This window comes from Ochotona princeps, chromosome 30 (genome assembly GCF_030435755.1).
Source record: "Ochotona princeps isolate mOchPri1 chromosome 30, mOchPri1.hap1, whole genome shotgun sequence".
In the NCBI taxonomy this organism is placed as follows: domain Eukaryota; kingdom Metazoa; phylum Chordata; class Mammalia; order Lagomorpha; family Ochotonidae; genus Ochotona; species Ochotona princeps.
Window position 1 is genome coordinate 19,974,938 of NC_080861.1, and position 16,202 is coordinate 19,991,139.

A 16,202-nucleotide genomic window follows, 5' to 3' on the forward strand; every position below is an offset into this window, starting at 1 on the left:
GACAGTCATGTGAGCGCCTAGGTAAGGTCACTCCATAGACCTGGACAGCAAGCCTGAGACTGCAATGAACCAAATGTGTGCCCAACACTGCAGTAGAAGCAAGAGCAAAGAAGGCCTTCGGGTAGAGGACAGGCAGCAAGAGAAATGGTCAGTAAGAACACACCATGGAGCCTGAACACTGGTGGGCATCCTGGATTTGCCACTGTGTTAACCTGACAGTCTCAGACTTCCAGACTTCTAGGTGCCTCTATTTTCCCACCAGCAAAAGAAAAGGTGAAGATGTCTTTATCTTGCCATGTTTTTTTGAGGATTTGGTGAGAAGTTAAGTCCAAAACAAATCCTTAGAACCAGGACTGGCACATAATAAATATTCACCAGATGTGGCCTGTCTTTGTTCATTGCACTGCAAACTCCACAGCAGCAGACTCTCCCACGTTGCTCATGATTCAGTCCTCCATGTGTGGCACAGAGTGGACCATCTCACCAAATAGTGGTGGAATTCATGGCAAATGAGTGGGTCTCAAAGAAGTGGTATGTGGGAGGAGTGCTGCTAATTTACAATGACCAGAACTAGTTAAACACAGAAGACAATAAGTAATGGTCAGATGCATTGGGATAAGGAAGAGTTATTTCAATGAAGATACTGAGAGGGTAGACAAAGAAATGCAAGAAAATTGGCATTTTAAAGAAAATCTCAATCAGGGAAGTTTTAGATGTGGACCAAGCTTTCTGAGCAAAGTGCATGATTCTCTCCAGTTGCATGTTGAACCCTTTAAACCTACAGGATACACAAAGCATACGTCACACCATCATAGCTGTGATAAGGTATAACAAGTATACAGGAATTTGGCAATTTGCTGAATTCAAGGCCTCCACGCCTGGGACTCCTGCTGAGATCTGACAATTGTCCAAACCAGAGCACCAAGTTTCTATATGAAAAAAAAAGTGAAACAGCAAGAGAAAGGGGGAGGCGTGGATGGAAAGGCTTCACAGGCAAGGCATGAATAAAAGAAAAAGAAAAGCAATGATAAATTGGGCCGCATTTGAGTTTTTTAATGCACAAAAAGGAAAGGAGCTGTTAGTAAAATTCAGGAGTATCCAGTGCTTTTGACACATCCATTTTCTTTGGAAAAAATGCGCATGTTGAAAGAATTCAAGTTTCTCCCACTAAGAACTCTCACTCTCCCCCAGGTTTCCAGCAGCATCCCTTCCCATTTTCCTTGAGTCCTTTAAGCCACATCCTATTCATAAATAAGCACACACATCGCACATAGAGAAAGATTTTTCTGCCTCACCACAAATCAATCAGCCTCATCCTTTTTCATGTCATTTACTCGTGACTTTCCATTGTACGTTGATTGTAAGCAACGGGTGCTGTGTTTGTTTTACTTTTGTGGACTGGTATATACACAGGGTACATGTCTGGCAATGGAACTGGTAGGTAAACCTACAGCTGTGGCATTGCCTTCCACAGAGGTGGCCCTTATTACACATCAAAGCGGAGATTTAATGGAGGCAGCTAGAGACAGAGGAATCCAGTGCTCGAGAAAGATCAGTAATTGGACACATTTCTTCTCAGTCTTTTGGGTAATTTCAGTTGTAGAAATGGCACGTAAGAGGACATTTGAAAGAATTTATGGAAAACAGGTTGAAGAAACCGTTTGTTTCAATGCAAAATAATTGAAATCCATGCATCTGTGGGGTCTGCAAAAAGTTTGTGGGAAATAAACTCATATGATGGAAAAATTATGTACAGGTTTCAAAATGATTTTGCACAAGGACAAACTTATCTTTTAATTCTGTTTTTCCATGAGCTTAAATAGACATGGAGGGAGGAATCAACACAGAAATGGTTTCATACGCTCTGGGGTTCAGTGAGATTCCCTAGAGAGAGGAAAAAAGGGGTTAAGAGAGAACACTTGAGTTCTCCAATGCTTAGAGGTAGGAAAGGGGGTTCAGCATTTGGCATGGTTAAAATTCACCTTGGAATGTTGATATCTAACACTGGAGCACATGAATTAGAGGACTCTGCTTCCAGTTCCAGCTTGCTGAAGTTGCACATCCTGGGAGGCAACAGGTTATGCATCAATGATCATTGACTTAGGTCCCTGCCAACCAAGTAGGAGATTCACTAAGATCCAGGTTCCAGGTTCCTGTCTTTAACATGGCCCATGAACCAGCAATGGATCTCTCTCTCTCTCTCTCTCTCTCTCTCTCTCTCTCTCTCTCTCTCAATTCTATCAGTGAAATGCTGTGAAAGGACGGGTAAGGTGAGGACTCATGATTTCAATTTGGAAGGACAAAACCAGATCCCAGAGAAAAAAGACGAGAGAGGGTCAGGAAGCAGAGGAGTAACCCAAGTATACAAAACTCCTACATGGAGTTTCACCATGAAGGAGAACATGGGGTCTGGGGAAACGTTTCTCAAAATTGAGGTGAAATTCAATCTGTTTCACATGCTGATGGGGGTAGTCCAAACGGAAGAGAAGGAGGCAATATGTGTAAATGGGTGCACCAGGAGGAAGGTGGGGTCACCACTGCATCACAAGGGGCTCAGGGCAGAAAAGAAAAAAGCAAATTCTTTTAGAGGCAATCTCGTGTTCTGAGTGAAACAAGAAGGAGCTCATCAGGAGGGGTGAGGAGTAGAGGGGAAGAGATGGGGTTGGAGGAGAGAGGAGAAGGCGAGAACTAATGGTCTGGGCAAGTAAGGAGCAGACGGCGGAACAGAAACACAACAGGGTTTCTGGAAGCTCCAAGCTAGGATTCCTGAACCACTGTGGGACCAGTGTCGCAAGGCTGTGTGCTTCCTGCCAGCCACGATCAACTCATTGGGTGCAAGTGCAGAGGAGTCTGTGAAATGGATACCTTCAAGTTGGGTTTCCCTATGCAAATGTAATGGAGTGGAAGAGGGCAACAGAACTTAGAGTCTACAAGGGAGAAACTAGAGGGACAGATGTGACAGCTTAGCTGGGTGAGTGAAGGACATGGCATAGGGGATGGGCAGTAAACACGTGTATGTCCAGTGGTTTGAAGGACTGGAAGTACTAAATGAAGCTTTGAGACTAAAGGAGTTGGGAGGGTAGCAAATGACCAGTGGAGAGAAAGAGGGTTGAAGTCAAGATGTTGAAAGTGATCTGGGAGTGGTCACAGGACGGTGGCAGCACCGAATCAACAACTGTCATTTTCTATCCTGCAATGCAGAACTGGAGGAGTCTGGGCAGAGATGTCCACCGTGCTTGATCAACTTGGCGCAGAAGTATCTCATCTGGGAGTGCTGTCCCACGTGGATGACCCTCAAGAGCAGACTCTTTGACCTTGTGACAGACCCCTTTACCGAGCTCACCATCACACTGTGCATCGTGGTGAACACCGTCTTCATGGCCATGGAGCACCATGACATGAGCGACACATTTGAAGCCATGCTGCATTACGGCAACATCGTGAGTAGCTGCAGCAGGTGCTGCCTGCAGGAGCACCCCGGCAAGGGCTCTATGGGAGGCAGGGATGGTGCCTCTGTTCCTCACCGTGCTGATCTCATCAGCTGAGGACAGAGTGGCAAGTGTGGGCGATGTGGGAGTCCAATCTGGAGGACCGAGGTTGAGCTGGTGGAAATTGCTTTGGGATGAACAAGCACAGGCAATTGGATGGAGAGAGCCCTGAGCAGGAGGCAGACTCCCGGAACCCCTTCACAGAGCCTCCAACAGCCACTTGAGTCTCTCTGGCCGCCGGCTGCCTCCATCCTGACGTAAGGATAAACAGCACTTTCCCAGCTCATGGCAATCCAAGGACTTGGAAGGTTCCTTCCAGTTTAATTACTTTCATAGCTACAATTAACAGTGGTTCTGATGTTCAATGCTGCCATTTAAGGACAGACAGGGTGGAGGCGGCGGAGGCTAGAGGCGGAGTGGGGGGTGCGGCGGGCAAGGGGGGCGGAATGTGAAAACAACAGCATCAGGACGTCAGAAATGTCCTTTCACATCTAGTGTAGACATGGTTCTACTTTCGATTTTCCTCCAATATTTTCCAGTATTGTCTGCTTTCAGCATGATAAGAAGAAAAACTCATGCTGAGTAAAGGGTCTGACTCCACAGGAGAGCAGCATCCCAGCCTGCCCCTTGCCGCAGAGTAACTCTTACAGCCAAGGTGACATGAGCACCCACTCCAGGCAGACACGCTCCCCAAGGTTCCTGGGGCATGACCTCATTTTATTTCCACAACAGTCCTCTATGGCAGGCATCGTTATTATCCCCTCTCACAGATGGAAAACTGAAACACAGAAGATTCAATAATGTGTCTTAGGATTTGCACCCAAACGGACTGACTCCAGAGCTCACACTTCTTAACCTTGGGTGTAAACCACCTCGAGGGCCTGCTGCTGTGATGCACATATGTATGTGTGTATGTGAGCATGTATGTATGCCCATGTATACACACACAGGACAACAGGAAGTTGGACCCCCAGGTGCACCAGGGCCATCAGATCTTCCAACTTCCCAGGGACTGCAGGTTCAGAGAGTCCTGGAGGAAACTTCCCTAGAAGCCCCCTCCTCATCTTCCACTTCCTCTAGCGATGAGGAATCCACCACAGCAAACTCCAGAACACTGTAGAATCCGCATGGCTTAGATTCTGGCAGCAGCTGAGCTAAACTGTCACGTTCTACTTAAAGTGGATGCAAATAATTACACTGAAATATTATACTGGACACCATAAATAGACACCATCGAAATTACAAAAAGCAAGTAAATAGAAACATCTTTATTTCAATAAATAATTAGGACTAGGCAGTTGGTTTAGCAGTTAGGATACTGATTGAGATGTGCCCACATCCCAAATTGAAGTAGCTAGGTTTGAATCCCCGAGCTGGCTCCTGGCTCCAGCTTCCTGCTAATGAAGGCTCAGCTTGTTGGGCCTCTCCCACCCACATGGAGATCTGGATTGTGTGATCTGCTCCTGGCTCCAGCATGTTCCAGTCCCATCCATTCTGGGCATTTGAGTATTGAATCAGTGAGTATGATTCATTCTCTCTCTCTCTCTCTCTCTCTCTCTCTCTCTCTCTCTCTCTCTGTGTGTGTGTGTGTGTGTGTGTGTGCGCGTATGTCCAATATAAATAAATAAAGCAGATGTGAAGAGGAAAATGGAAACAGAGGGGAATACTTACTTACGTAAAGTAATAGAAGACCAGACAGTGCCTTATGAAACTGACCTGCAGGGGCCAACACCACAGCACAGTGGGTTAAGATACCACCTTCTTTGCTGGCATCCCTCCTGAGTCCTGGCTTGAGTATCAGCTGTACCACTTCTCATTCAGCTGCTGGCTGATGCACCTAGGAAGTGCTTGGGCCCCACCACCCACATAGGAGACCTAGATGAAGTTCCTGGTTTCTGACTTTAGCATGGCCTAGCCTTGTCTGTTGTGGCAATTTGGAGAATGAACCAGTGAATGGAAGAGTTTCTCTCTCTCTCTCTCTCTCTCTCTCTCTCTCTCTCTCTCTCTCTCTCTTTCTCTCTCTCTCTCTCTTTCTCTCTGCTTTTCAAATAAATAAATAAATAAATATTTTTAAACTAGATAAAAGTACTAAATAGACCTTGGAGCGCCCACACACCCTCATGCTGTGGTTGGAGAAGCTGAAGGATCATAGCAGAGCCAGGCGTGCCTGTGTTGAGTCTGGTGCTTGAGGAATGTTAACTCAACATCAAACTACATAGCCATCACCATCATCACATGACAAGAGCACTGACAGTCAGAAGTCGAGTATTCTGCCCATGGTCACACAGCTGGTGACATGAACCACAGTTGACGTGGGCCTAAGATGCAGGACCTCTATGCCCCCAGTACACACACACCCCAGTAGCCTCCTGCAGAGGCCGTGAAGAAGGTACTCTGAGTCCCACAGGTGCAAGTCTGTGCGACTTGGCAAGCCCCTCGGTTCTGAGCTTGTTGTCACAGGGGTGGATGGTCTGTGATCCCAGGTTGCAAGATGTTTCCATTAGCGTATACAGAGGTGAAGGACAACCCTGACCTTAGCCTTTGCTTTCCTCATCTTTTCCTCCATACTGGTTGTTGCATGCCCTTTCCCACTGTTAGAATTCTCTTTAAGGCAACTGGAGATATTGGAAGCTGAAAGGCATTGTGCTATTGTTTTTGTAAATCACAAATATTTATTCATGACTTGCTATCTGCCAGGTCCTAGGATAAAAGCTGTGCATGAATTAGTTCGTTGTAAACCCCAAAGGCTCAGAAAGGCAGCATTTCCCGTCCAAGCTGACCAAGCTAACTAGCAGCTGAGCTGTGATTCTTGCTGGGTGTGTGTGTTGCAGCCCAGCCTGTGCTGTTTAGGTACTGGAGCAGACTAACTCCTCAGTTGACTCAAGAGCTGCCTACCATTCATTCAGAAAAATGAAAGCATGAGTTCTAATGTAATACCCCGGCATTGGTTTAGAAATTCCTCAATCCTGCCCCATTTACTGATCCCCTTCCCAGTCCTCAGGAGAGAAAATTAAGACGAGTTTGTTCATAGTGGAAACACATCATGTTCACCCTGCCCTGTTTATAATTGTTGCCCTCTCCTACCCCACAAATTCCACCCATGAAGAAAACCTATTTCCATCCACAGGTGTTCACCATCTTTTTTACTGCTGAAATAGTCTTCAAAATCATCGCCTTCGACCCCTACTATTACTTCCAGAAAAGGTGGAACATCTTTGACTGCTTTGTCGTCACTGTAAGCCTGGTGGAGCTGGGCACCCCCACGAAAGGTGGCCTGTCCGTGCTACGCACCTTCCGCTTGGTAATGCTCTCTCTCAGCAACCTCTGGAAGCCCCTTCCTGCCCCCAAATCCAGACAGGCTCACCTCGAGGAGATATACCGTTCTTTGAGCTTTCCACAGGCCAGCTTCCCAAGTTCTTTCTGTCCCTGTAAGAGGGAGACCAGGCACAGGAGAGACCTCTCTGAGCTGGGGTCCTCACCTCTGCCCCAACGCGAGGCTTCTGAATGATACCCTGTTCTCTTCCCAAACAATGAGACCAATGACAGCTATACCAGTAAGCATTTCTTGAGTCTGTGTCATGTGTCAGACACAGTCCTAGAACCCAGATGGAGGCCTCATTCTCGAATTCCCCAGTGCCCCAAATCCCCCACCTGCATGTCCCATGTGCCCCAAAAGCTGCCCATCCTCAAGTGCCAACGCACATCCAAACTCAGTTCCAAGACTCTCCCACAGGTAGTCTCTCCAGACCCCTTGCCATTAGGCCATCACTTTTTCAGAGCCTCAGTTGTCTGCCCATCTGTCAGGTTCCCCAGAGGAGAGTTGGGGTCACAGGTGTTTCCCAAGTCCTCAGGACATTCACAGGAATGTTGTGATCTTACTGATTCCTAAGAGTAGCGAAAATCCCGAAGAGATGGCCTAACCAGTTAACACAGCCCTTGTCTCAATAAAGTCTCAGTTGCCAACCAGAAGCCCAATGTCTAGCACTAGAGAGAAAAAACCCAAGTGTGTGAAAGAGTGACCAGTAATTTCTCCAAGTGCAGCTGTAGGTTCTGCCAAGAGCCAAGCATCCAGGGTCTAAGAGGTTGTATGACTCCAGGATGCCATGAGGCCTACATGAGGGCCTAGGTCTCAGGGTGGGACTAACAAATCAGCACCAAGGCCCTCTACTTGCTTGACCTGGCTTATGGTGGCAACCCAAGTGCCTATAGCTTTGAAATGGAGCTGGTCACAGGCAGTGTGCTAGCTCTGGACATGGACCTCAGAGGAAAAGGCAGAGATGAGTCCTCCCTGCTGTACAGGACCAATGCAAAGCCCCACACCAAACAGAAGTAGTTACAGAGAAACCAGTGTGACTTCTTCCTACAAGGCTTTCCAATCCCCCAACAAAACAGAAACCCAGGCTTTTGGGTAAACAACTTTAATGTTAGCTACTAATTCCATTTGTATATGAAAATAACACAACAGAGTCTCAGTGATGCCTGTCCTGAGATCCAGTGTGTCATGTACCACTGGTTGATCTCATCTGCATAAACAGATCTGTCCTCCCCATCCTAAGGAGAAAGCAGAGGGGACCCGACCCTTGACTCAGAATCTGGAAATGTCATAGCAAAATTAAGTCACATTTCAGAAGAGCATGTTTCTTTAAGTATCAAACCATAAGCCAGCAGTTGGTGTCAGACGTCCAAGTACAGTGAGTGCCCTGATAAAATGTGAACATGTTTGGGGAAACAGAGGCTTGCTGGTTTTGGGTAGATGTGCTGCCCATGAAGTGCAAAGACCCAAACAAAGTTGACTACACAAGCTGGGCCAACAGCATTCTCCATGTACATGGTTCCCTGCCAAACACCTTCTTGAGGCAGGGGGTGTCTATTCATCTCTGAACCTGGCTCAGATTTCATGATCCATCAATATTGTTAACATGCGAAAACAGAAATCTTCCTGCCTTTCCCTTCTGCCCTTGCAGGTGCATGTGTTTGGCAAATCCACACCCTGGGGTCCAAGCCAACCCTTTCACTTTATGACTGCCTCCAAGATGTGGACATTACTGGAGAAAAGCAATACAGCTCAGCGGGCCAAATTCCCAGCTTTAATTTACAGGCGGAGTTGAGAAGATAATGCAGACAGTTCCCCTATAGCATCTACACCTCAAGAAAAAGACACACACACACACAGACACACACACACAGGGTTTCCCCGACCATCAACATTTTGTGTTAAACCAGCACATTCGTTGCATGAAATTCTTCGGTGGCTCCCCACCACCTGAAAAATAAAATCCAGAGTCCAACTGAGAATGCACAGCTCTCTGCCTGATCAGGCTGTGTTGATCTCACCAAACAGTGTCCTCTCGTCCTCTGGCAAGAGGCCCGAGAACTCCTTCTTCCTCACACACGCCAGTGTTTCTCCTGGCCTTGGATCTTGGCACACTGGTTTCTTCTACCTGTGCAGATTTTTCTGTGGTCTTCAGGGAACTCATCTATGCTCCACCTTTGCGCATACAACTGATGTGCTGCCTCCATAGAGAGGACCTGCTCGACTCTCTATGCCAGGAGTCTCTCCCCAGATGTAACTGCTTGGCACAGTGAACACGGATCTTAATATTCTGTGAGACAAGAAGCAGAGTTTTCTTGTTTAGCATCCTATGCCAAGATCCAGCATACAGGAAGGAACTTAGTCAACACTGTTGACAGATGGAAGGAAGGAAACCGAAAAAATGGTGGAGGGGAGGGTAGCGGGGGAATAAGAAGGGAGACATGAAACCTCTGTGACTTCCTTCTCCATTTCCACTTCCGCCCACAAAATAGCATCCTTTCTTTCCCTGTGGTTAAAGGCCTTGCCCCACTAGCCAGTGGGTTGATCCTTGTCCCTATGGACTTCATTAGTGCAACTTTGAAAATGAGCCTGGAAGGCAAATCCGTCACCTCCCTTTCCATCTTCAGAGGTAGTATGGGCCACATGCTTTTCTTATTCATGTTAGAATGAACATGCTAAGTCACACATCAGAGATGTGTCCTTTCCCATTGAGACTACAATAATGTATAGGTCAGTTTGCCAACAAATGTTACCCTTCCATGATACGGTTTTTTGACTTAGTGAGGCAATATGCTCTCCACTGCTTGCTACTTCAATGCAATTTTATAATTTTGCTAGAAAGTTTTGACAATTTTCCCCATAAGGACCTCACCCATGTTTTTACAACTTTTTAATAGACACACAAAATTGTGCATGTTGGTGGGATGCCATGCGATGCATACATTGTGTAATGTTTAGAACAGACCAGGATAAGTATATCTGTCATCTCCAATACTCATAATTTAATTGTGGAAATCCACAAAGCTTTTTCTTCTAGATCTTTTTAAATATATAGTACAGTGTCATTATCTGTAGCCACAATAATGCAGTCAGATACCGGGATTTCTTTTTCCCCAGTAACTTAATACCTGTTATCCAGAATTACCGCACACCACCCCCTCCTTGCCCCCATTTACTGACTCCTCAGTTCTGGTGGTCTGTATTCTACTTGCCACTTTCATCAGATCAACCTTTTTAGATCCACATATGAATAGGAATCTTGGATATCTTTCTAAATGTCTTTTTCTAACCTCTTTTGGCTAACATTTTCATCCTTGGTTTTCACATCCAGAAATGTGTCTTGCTAATTCTGATGAATTGGATAATATAATCTTTTAAATGTTTAACACAATTACATCTTGTACGAATAATGAGTTCTGCTTCTTGTCTAACCCTTCTATTATGTGGTCCTTTTCAACTACTTTATCAAGCGGTTAGGACATCCTGTACACACTGTTTAAAAGGAAACGGCAATAGCTAGCATTCCTGCCATTTTCCTGGTCACAAAGAGAATGATTTCCCTACTTCACCAAGAGTTGAAAAAAATCAAAAATCCTTATTACTTTAGAAAATTATTTTTGTTTTGAATATTTATCATGGGTAGATGTGTAATCTTATCAGACAATTGTCCCATGTATAATCCCTTGAGTCTTGAATCTGTCAAAGTGACTAACTATCTTAATGAATTTTCTAAGGTTAAACCAACCTTGCATTAGAAAATTCAGTTTGCTAATAATTTACTGAAGAGTTTTGCATCCAAACTGGTAAGTAGTTTTTGACATTTAACTTTTCCTATTTACGACATTCTTGCTAAGTTTTAGTGGTAAGGTATCAGGGTTATGGTAATCTCTATTAAAAGTCAAGAATTATCCCTCTTTTTCCATAACTCACTCTTTGAGTAATCAGTGGAATATTTGTTACTTGTAAGTTTGATAGAACTCCCTAGTGAAATCACCTGAGGGTCAAGATTTGTCATTGCTGCTTGAATTTTCTTATTGGTTACACATCTAGTCATGTTTCCTATTTCTCTCATTGGTTTCCTTTCTTATCTAAATGTTCAAGAAGCAGCCAGTCCAGACACTATAGTTTGCATGTTGTCTGTGTGGCTTGCATGTCTGAAGCATGGCCCTCAGAGATGCATGAGAGAGTTAAGAAGTGGGGTCCAGGCAAGGTCATTAGGTCCCTAGGTCACAAGGTCACTAGGTCCCTTCAGAGGTGACTACTGCAGGTCTCATGGGACCCTGGTTGCTGTCTCACTTCATGTTTCACTGTGTAATCTCTCTCTGTGTTGCATGTGTTGCCATGTGTCATGAGGTCTTCCTCCAAACTGAGGGCCAGGGCCATGCCCTTGAGCCAGATCAATGAGTTACAAAGGCCTCCATCCCTTAGAAAGTACCCAGTCTTATGTGTTCTGTTACAGTAACAGTGAACCAATACACTATGTTCTTCTCTTAAAAGTCTATAGTTAGGTCATTGTTTTCTTAATAATGAGTTGTGCTTTCTCTCCTTGTTTTTCACTAGTCTTACCAAAAATCATCAATTTAATTAATTTTTTTTCGAAGAACCAACTTCTGGCTTTTAATCCTGTCTGCGTCACTGTTTTCCTATTTCATATAATCCTGCTTCTTATCTTAATTACATCCTCCATTTACATATTTTGTTCTTTTCTAACTTCTCAAAATGCAATTTTCAGCCTATTTTCTTTTCCAATAGATTCATTTTCCATTTTCTTCTAAGAACTGCTTTAAGTTTTAGAATTTTCTTTATTGCTTGGTTCTACACATTCCCTAATTTCAACTTTGATTAATTCTTTGACTCAAAGGTTAATTACAAATTCTTCATTTTGAAACGTATGTAGTGTTTCTAGCTATCTTTATGCCACTGAGTTCTGGTTTAACTCGATTATAGTCAGAGAACATATGCTGAATGATTCTCATGCTTTTGGTTGTATAATTTCCTTTTTTGGCTCGATATATTGAAAATGTTCCTTTTGTACTTGTAAAGGAATCTATCTTCTGTGATTGTTGGGTGCAATACTCTGCATACATCCTTCAGTAGAAAAAGTTCATTGTGTGGTATAAATGCCCTCTGTCATTGCTGGTTGTCATCTGCTACTTATTCTAGCAATTACTGAGGGCCAATGTGTAAAATATCTCCCATTCCAGCTATAGCCCGTCTGTTTCTCCCATGGTGATGTCTTCAGTCTACGTTTTCAAGCACCCATGTATCTCTAAGTTGCTGTTTCTTCCCAGTAGAATGAAGCTTTTCCCATTAAAACCGACCTTCTACATCTCTAGAATAGTTTTTTGCCATTAAAAAGAAATCTCTTTTCCCTGATATTCATTAAATACCTTTGTTTCCTTTTGGCTTAGAATGTGCGTGGTATATTTTGGTCCCCTCCTGCACTGACAGTCTTCACGGATCCTCAGCATTTACAAGTCTCTTGCAAAGAGCATCCAGTCAGATTTTGGATTCACATTCCTTTGTGACAAGCCAGTCTTTGTCTTCTAGCCAAAATACTTAGTCTACATGTTTTATTGTGATTCCTGATCTCTTGGAATAGGTGTAAATGTGTGTGTGTGTGTGTGTGTGTGTGTGTGTGTGTGTGTGTGTGTGTAGGGCGCCTTGATGTTTAGATTGGTTTTTTTTTTTTTTCCCTTGTTTTGTTTCTCAACTTTGGTTGCTCTGAAAACTGCAAACTCCGATTTTGTTCTTTTAAGTCTTGCCTTGGAAATGACAGAATAAGCAGAACTTAATCAAAAGTTAATAAAATCTTTACTCTCCTCTAGGACACCTTCTCATTCTAGATGTCCCTTCCCATGACTTATTATCATGCTACATATTTTATCTTGCTTTTAACCTTTTTTCCACTAAGTAGGGGTAAATATTTCTCTTACACCAACAATCTCAAAAACTCAGTAGCTTAACCCAATACAGGTTTATTCCGCTGATGGAAGCCAAGCAGCTCTTGGTGGGACACCTTCAAGGAGTGACTTCCCCATACTCAAAGAAAACCTTCAGCTTTCAAAGCTGACACCTTGTTTACAGAAAAGCAGGACTCCAAGGGCTTTTTTTTTCTGTTTAAATAATCAGAGTTTTTTTTTTTTTCAATTGCTGCTCTCAGTTTATTGTTCAGTACAAATCCTTTGGGAACTTCCTTTGGGAATGTAGATGCCACACACTATACATTTAACGTGATTTTTTGGTAGAGTGCTCAGGTCCACTTTATTCTTCTGTTTCCCTATTTCTGTTCCTGCATCTTTCTCTCAGGAAAAATGGTAGCTGTCTCATTAATACATGATCTTTTCGAGGAGTTACTCACCTCATTGGAAAAGCGAGTCATACATCACAGCTTCAATTTATTTTACTGTGATGAGTTGCAGAAAATGAAAACTATCTAGGTGACAGCCTTGGTAATGCGCCACTGGAGTCATTACACAGCAGTTTTTATTGTTGAGAATTGGTGTGGTCTGATGCTTAGCTGTTCATTTCTCGTACGATTTGGCTTGGGTGGGAATAGCTTATAGACACTGCAGGCCATTTCCAGCCTTACAGAAGTAAATACGCAAACTCAGAGAGTGCAAGGTCGCTTGGGTCGGTTTCTTCCCTACCTGAGGTTAGGACTGGAGAAGGGGTGGATGAGATAAACTGAGAAGGAGTGTCAGGAGAAAAATACCGCAGTTCTCCACAGATCTTCCTCTTTCTGTTACATTGGATTACTCATTTCTAAAAGAACTGTGAAGGAAAAATCAGTTGTAACTAACCTTTTCGAATTATCCATTTAATATCATATGTTTTTGTATTACTCAGGTAAAGTTGGAAGTGACAAGAGCATAAACATTTATTTTTTAAAGTGATAAGGTACAAAACAAAAGGTACTTCTGTTCTAATTACCATATATGCACATCAACTTGGCTAATCAGAAATAATATATTTGTTTCTTTGGCAAATTAAATACGGTTGTCCTATTACAAGCCAAGGCATTTTTTGCCAAATGGCTCAAATATACCTCCATTTATATTTTCTATGTTTAAAATGCAGCTTTGAAATAGGAATATGTATTAGAGACACTTTCTTTACATAAAGCTCCAGATATACATATATAACAGGTGTGTGATTAGCATAATTTACAACAGTTTGTCAGTATAACCAATATTGAAAACTCAAGTTATCTTCAGCATATTCACATAAATTCAGGGGAAAAGGTAACCAGTTTCATCATGTAAGTTTATTTTTGTTATTTGCCACATTTGATTTGAAACACTAGAAGAAATTTATAAGTCAAATTTGAATGTCATAGTACATTGTAGGTTAACTATAGCAAACATTTACATTTGTTTTTTTACAGTAAATTTCTTTTAAAGTATACCTTCAATTTTTCTGTACTGACATATGCACTTAATTGATACGTTAAAAGTCTGAGAAAAAAAAAAGGAAGAAAGAAAGAAAAGCTAACCAGTGTTCAACAAGTAGAGGTCTAATCCATTCCTTACTATCTACTATCAGGATGCACGCTACTTCCCCAAATTTTCAAGGTTTCTGTGTTCTAGTTCCTTACATTTCTTACAAAACAGCCAAATCTTTCCTGGAATCATTTCTTTCTTGTAATATTGTGACAAACTCTCAATTGCAACTGACACATAATACTAAGATTTGACAAACCCTTCCATCTGGGCTACTGAATTGAAAGGCTCATGATCTCCCCCCAGAATTTTTGCAAATCAAATGTTTGCCATGAAATTCACAGAGTGACCCATTCCAAGCCTGTCATGTCAGTTTCCTTTTTGTCCAGCACATGTTCACTAGCCAATGCTTTCCAAGGGGCAAAGCCTCTTTTCACTAATTCCCACACCAACCAAGATAAGTGCAACCAACTGCAACAATGCTCCAATCGCCAACCCCCACCTGTGAGTTAAGAATGGCAGAGGTCTCTATCTCCCAGAACATCCAACAGGAAGCTTTCCTGGGAGCGTCTGCTCCGTGTGGTGGCTCATAGATTCAGGATGATCTCATCTTGCGATGACGTGGTCTTCAGTGGATTTCTCTGTAGTGACCACGGAAGAAAAGGAGAAACACCGAGGTTTTCTAACTCCATCTAAAACTAATGTACATAACTTTTGCGCCCATCAGCCAAAAATCCAGTAAGATGTCCCCACTATTTGGGAGCTCTTTCATATTCCCATGGGACATCACTGTTGCGTACGATCGTTGGGATTTGTTCTCATGCTTGCTCTTCATACCTGCTTGTGTGTAGCACCTTCCTTGTGGGCTAATTCGCCATGACCTGAGGTACCTCTTTTAGAGTTTCTTGAAGTAAGTGCAACAAACTCTCTCACTTTCGTTCATCTGGAATCTGTCCTTTTATTTTGTCTTTGAGAGGTATTTATTACGGGTATGGTTTCATCTCCACTGCTGTCCATAAGCCACCAGATTTTTCATTTCACTCTTGTTGACTTTTCTCTGGGTTCTTCCAAAACCTTCTCTTTGTCCCCGGTGTTTTACAATTGCACTTTAACGTGTCTAGGCATGGATTCCTTTCTATTTCTAATGCTTAGAATACAGTGATTTCCTTAATCTATAGATTTATGTTTGTCTTCAGTTCCTGAGAGTTCTCAGGCATTTTCTGAGCAAATACAGCCTCCATTCTTCTCCTTCAGGCTGCTGTCTCACTCACGCCTTCACATCTCTTACACCATTTTGATCTCTACTATTTTACATCTCTCTGGGCTGCATTACACATAATTCCCTTTGATTTATCTTCAGTGCATCGAATTCCTCCTTAACCATGTAAAATGTGGTATGACACTCCTCCAAGGGAGTTCATGAAACCTGTGCACCCTGTGCTTTCCCCAGACCTCTGCTTTCTGCCAATGACCACAGATGCCAGCACCTGATGAGGTCTCTGGTTCCCTGCAGCTGCGGGTCTTCAAGCTGGCCAAGTCCTGGCCAACCCTCAACACACTCATCAAGATCATCGGGAACTCGGTGGGGGCGCTGGGGAACCTCACCGTCATCCTGGTCATCATCGTCTTCATCTTTGCCCTGGTTGGCAAACAGCTCCTGGGAGAAAGCTACATCAAAAACTGGAAGAACATCTCAGACTCTGGTGAGAAGCTGCCTCGCTGGCACATGCATGATTTCTTCCACTCCTTCCTCGTCATCTTTCGGATCCTGTGTGGCGAGTGGATTGAGAACATGTGGAACTGCATGCAGATCGGCCAGGAGTCCGTATGCCTCGTCCTCTTCTTGATGGTGATGGTGCTGGGAAACCTGGTGGTAAGTGGGGGATCTTCTGGGCGGACCCCGCAACCTTTGACCTTGTATATGACTGTGCCCCCGTTACACCCCACTGACTGCAAAAC

General features: G+C 43.6%; 1 protein-coding gene across 6 annotated transcripts in view; it reads left to right on the forward strand.

The window, feature by feature from the left end:
• Positions 1-16,202, forward strand: part of SCN5A (sodium voltage-gated channel alpha subunit 5) — a 159,328-nt gene that overhangs the window by 31,864 nt on the left and 111,262 nt on the right. For 5 of the 6 annotated variants that reach the window (XM_058657199.1, XM_058657200.1, XM_058657203.1 and 2 more), the window contains 3 exons: positions 3,202-3,440; positions 6,616-6,789; positions 15,757-16,116. The exons of the other annotated variant lie outside the window; for it this stretch is intronic. In XM_058657199.1, coding sequence (XP_058513182.1) covers positions 3,202-3,440; positions 6,616-6,789; positions 15,757-16,116 — 773 coding nt within the window. The remainder of the gene's footprint in view (positions 1-3,201; positions 3,441-6,615; positions 6,790-15,756; positions 16,117-16,202) is intronic. 6 annotated transcript variants of the gene reach the window in all.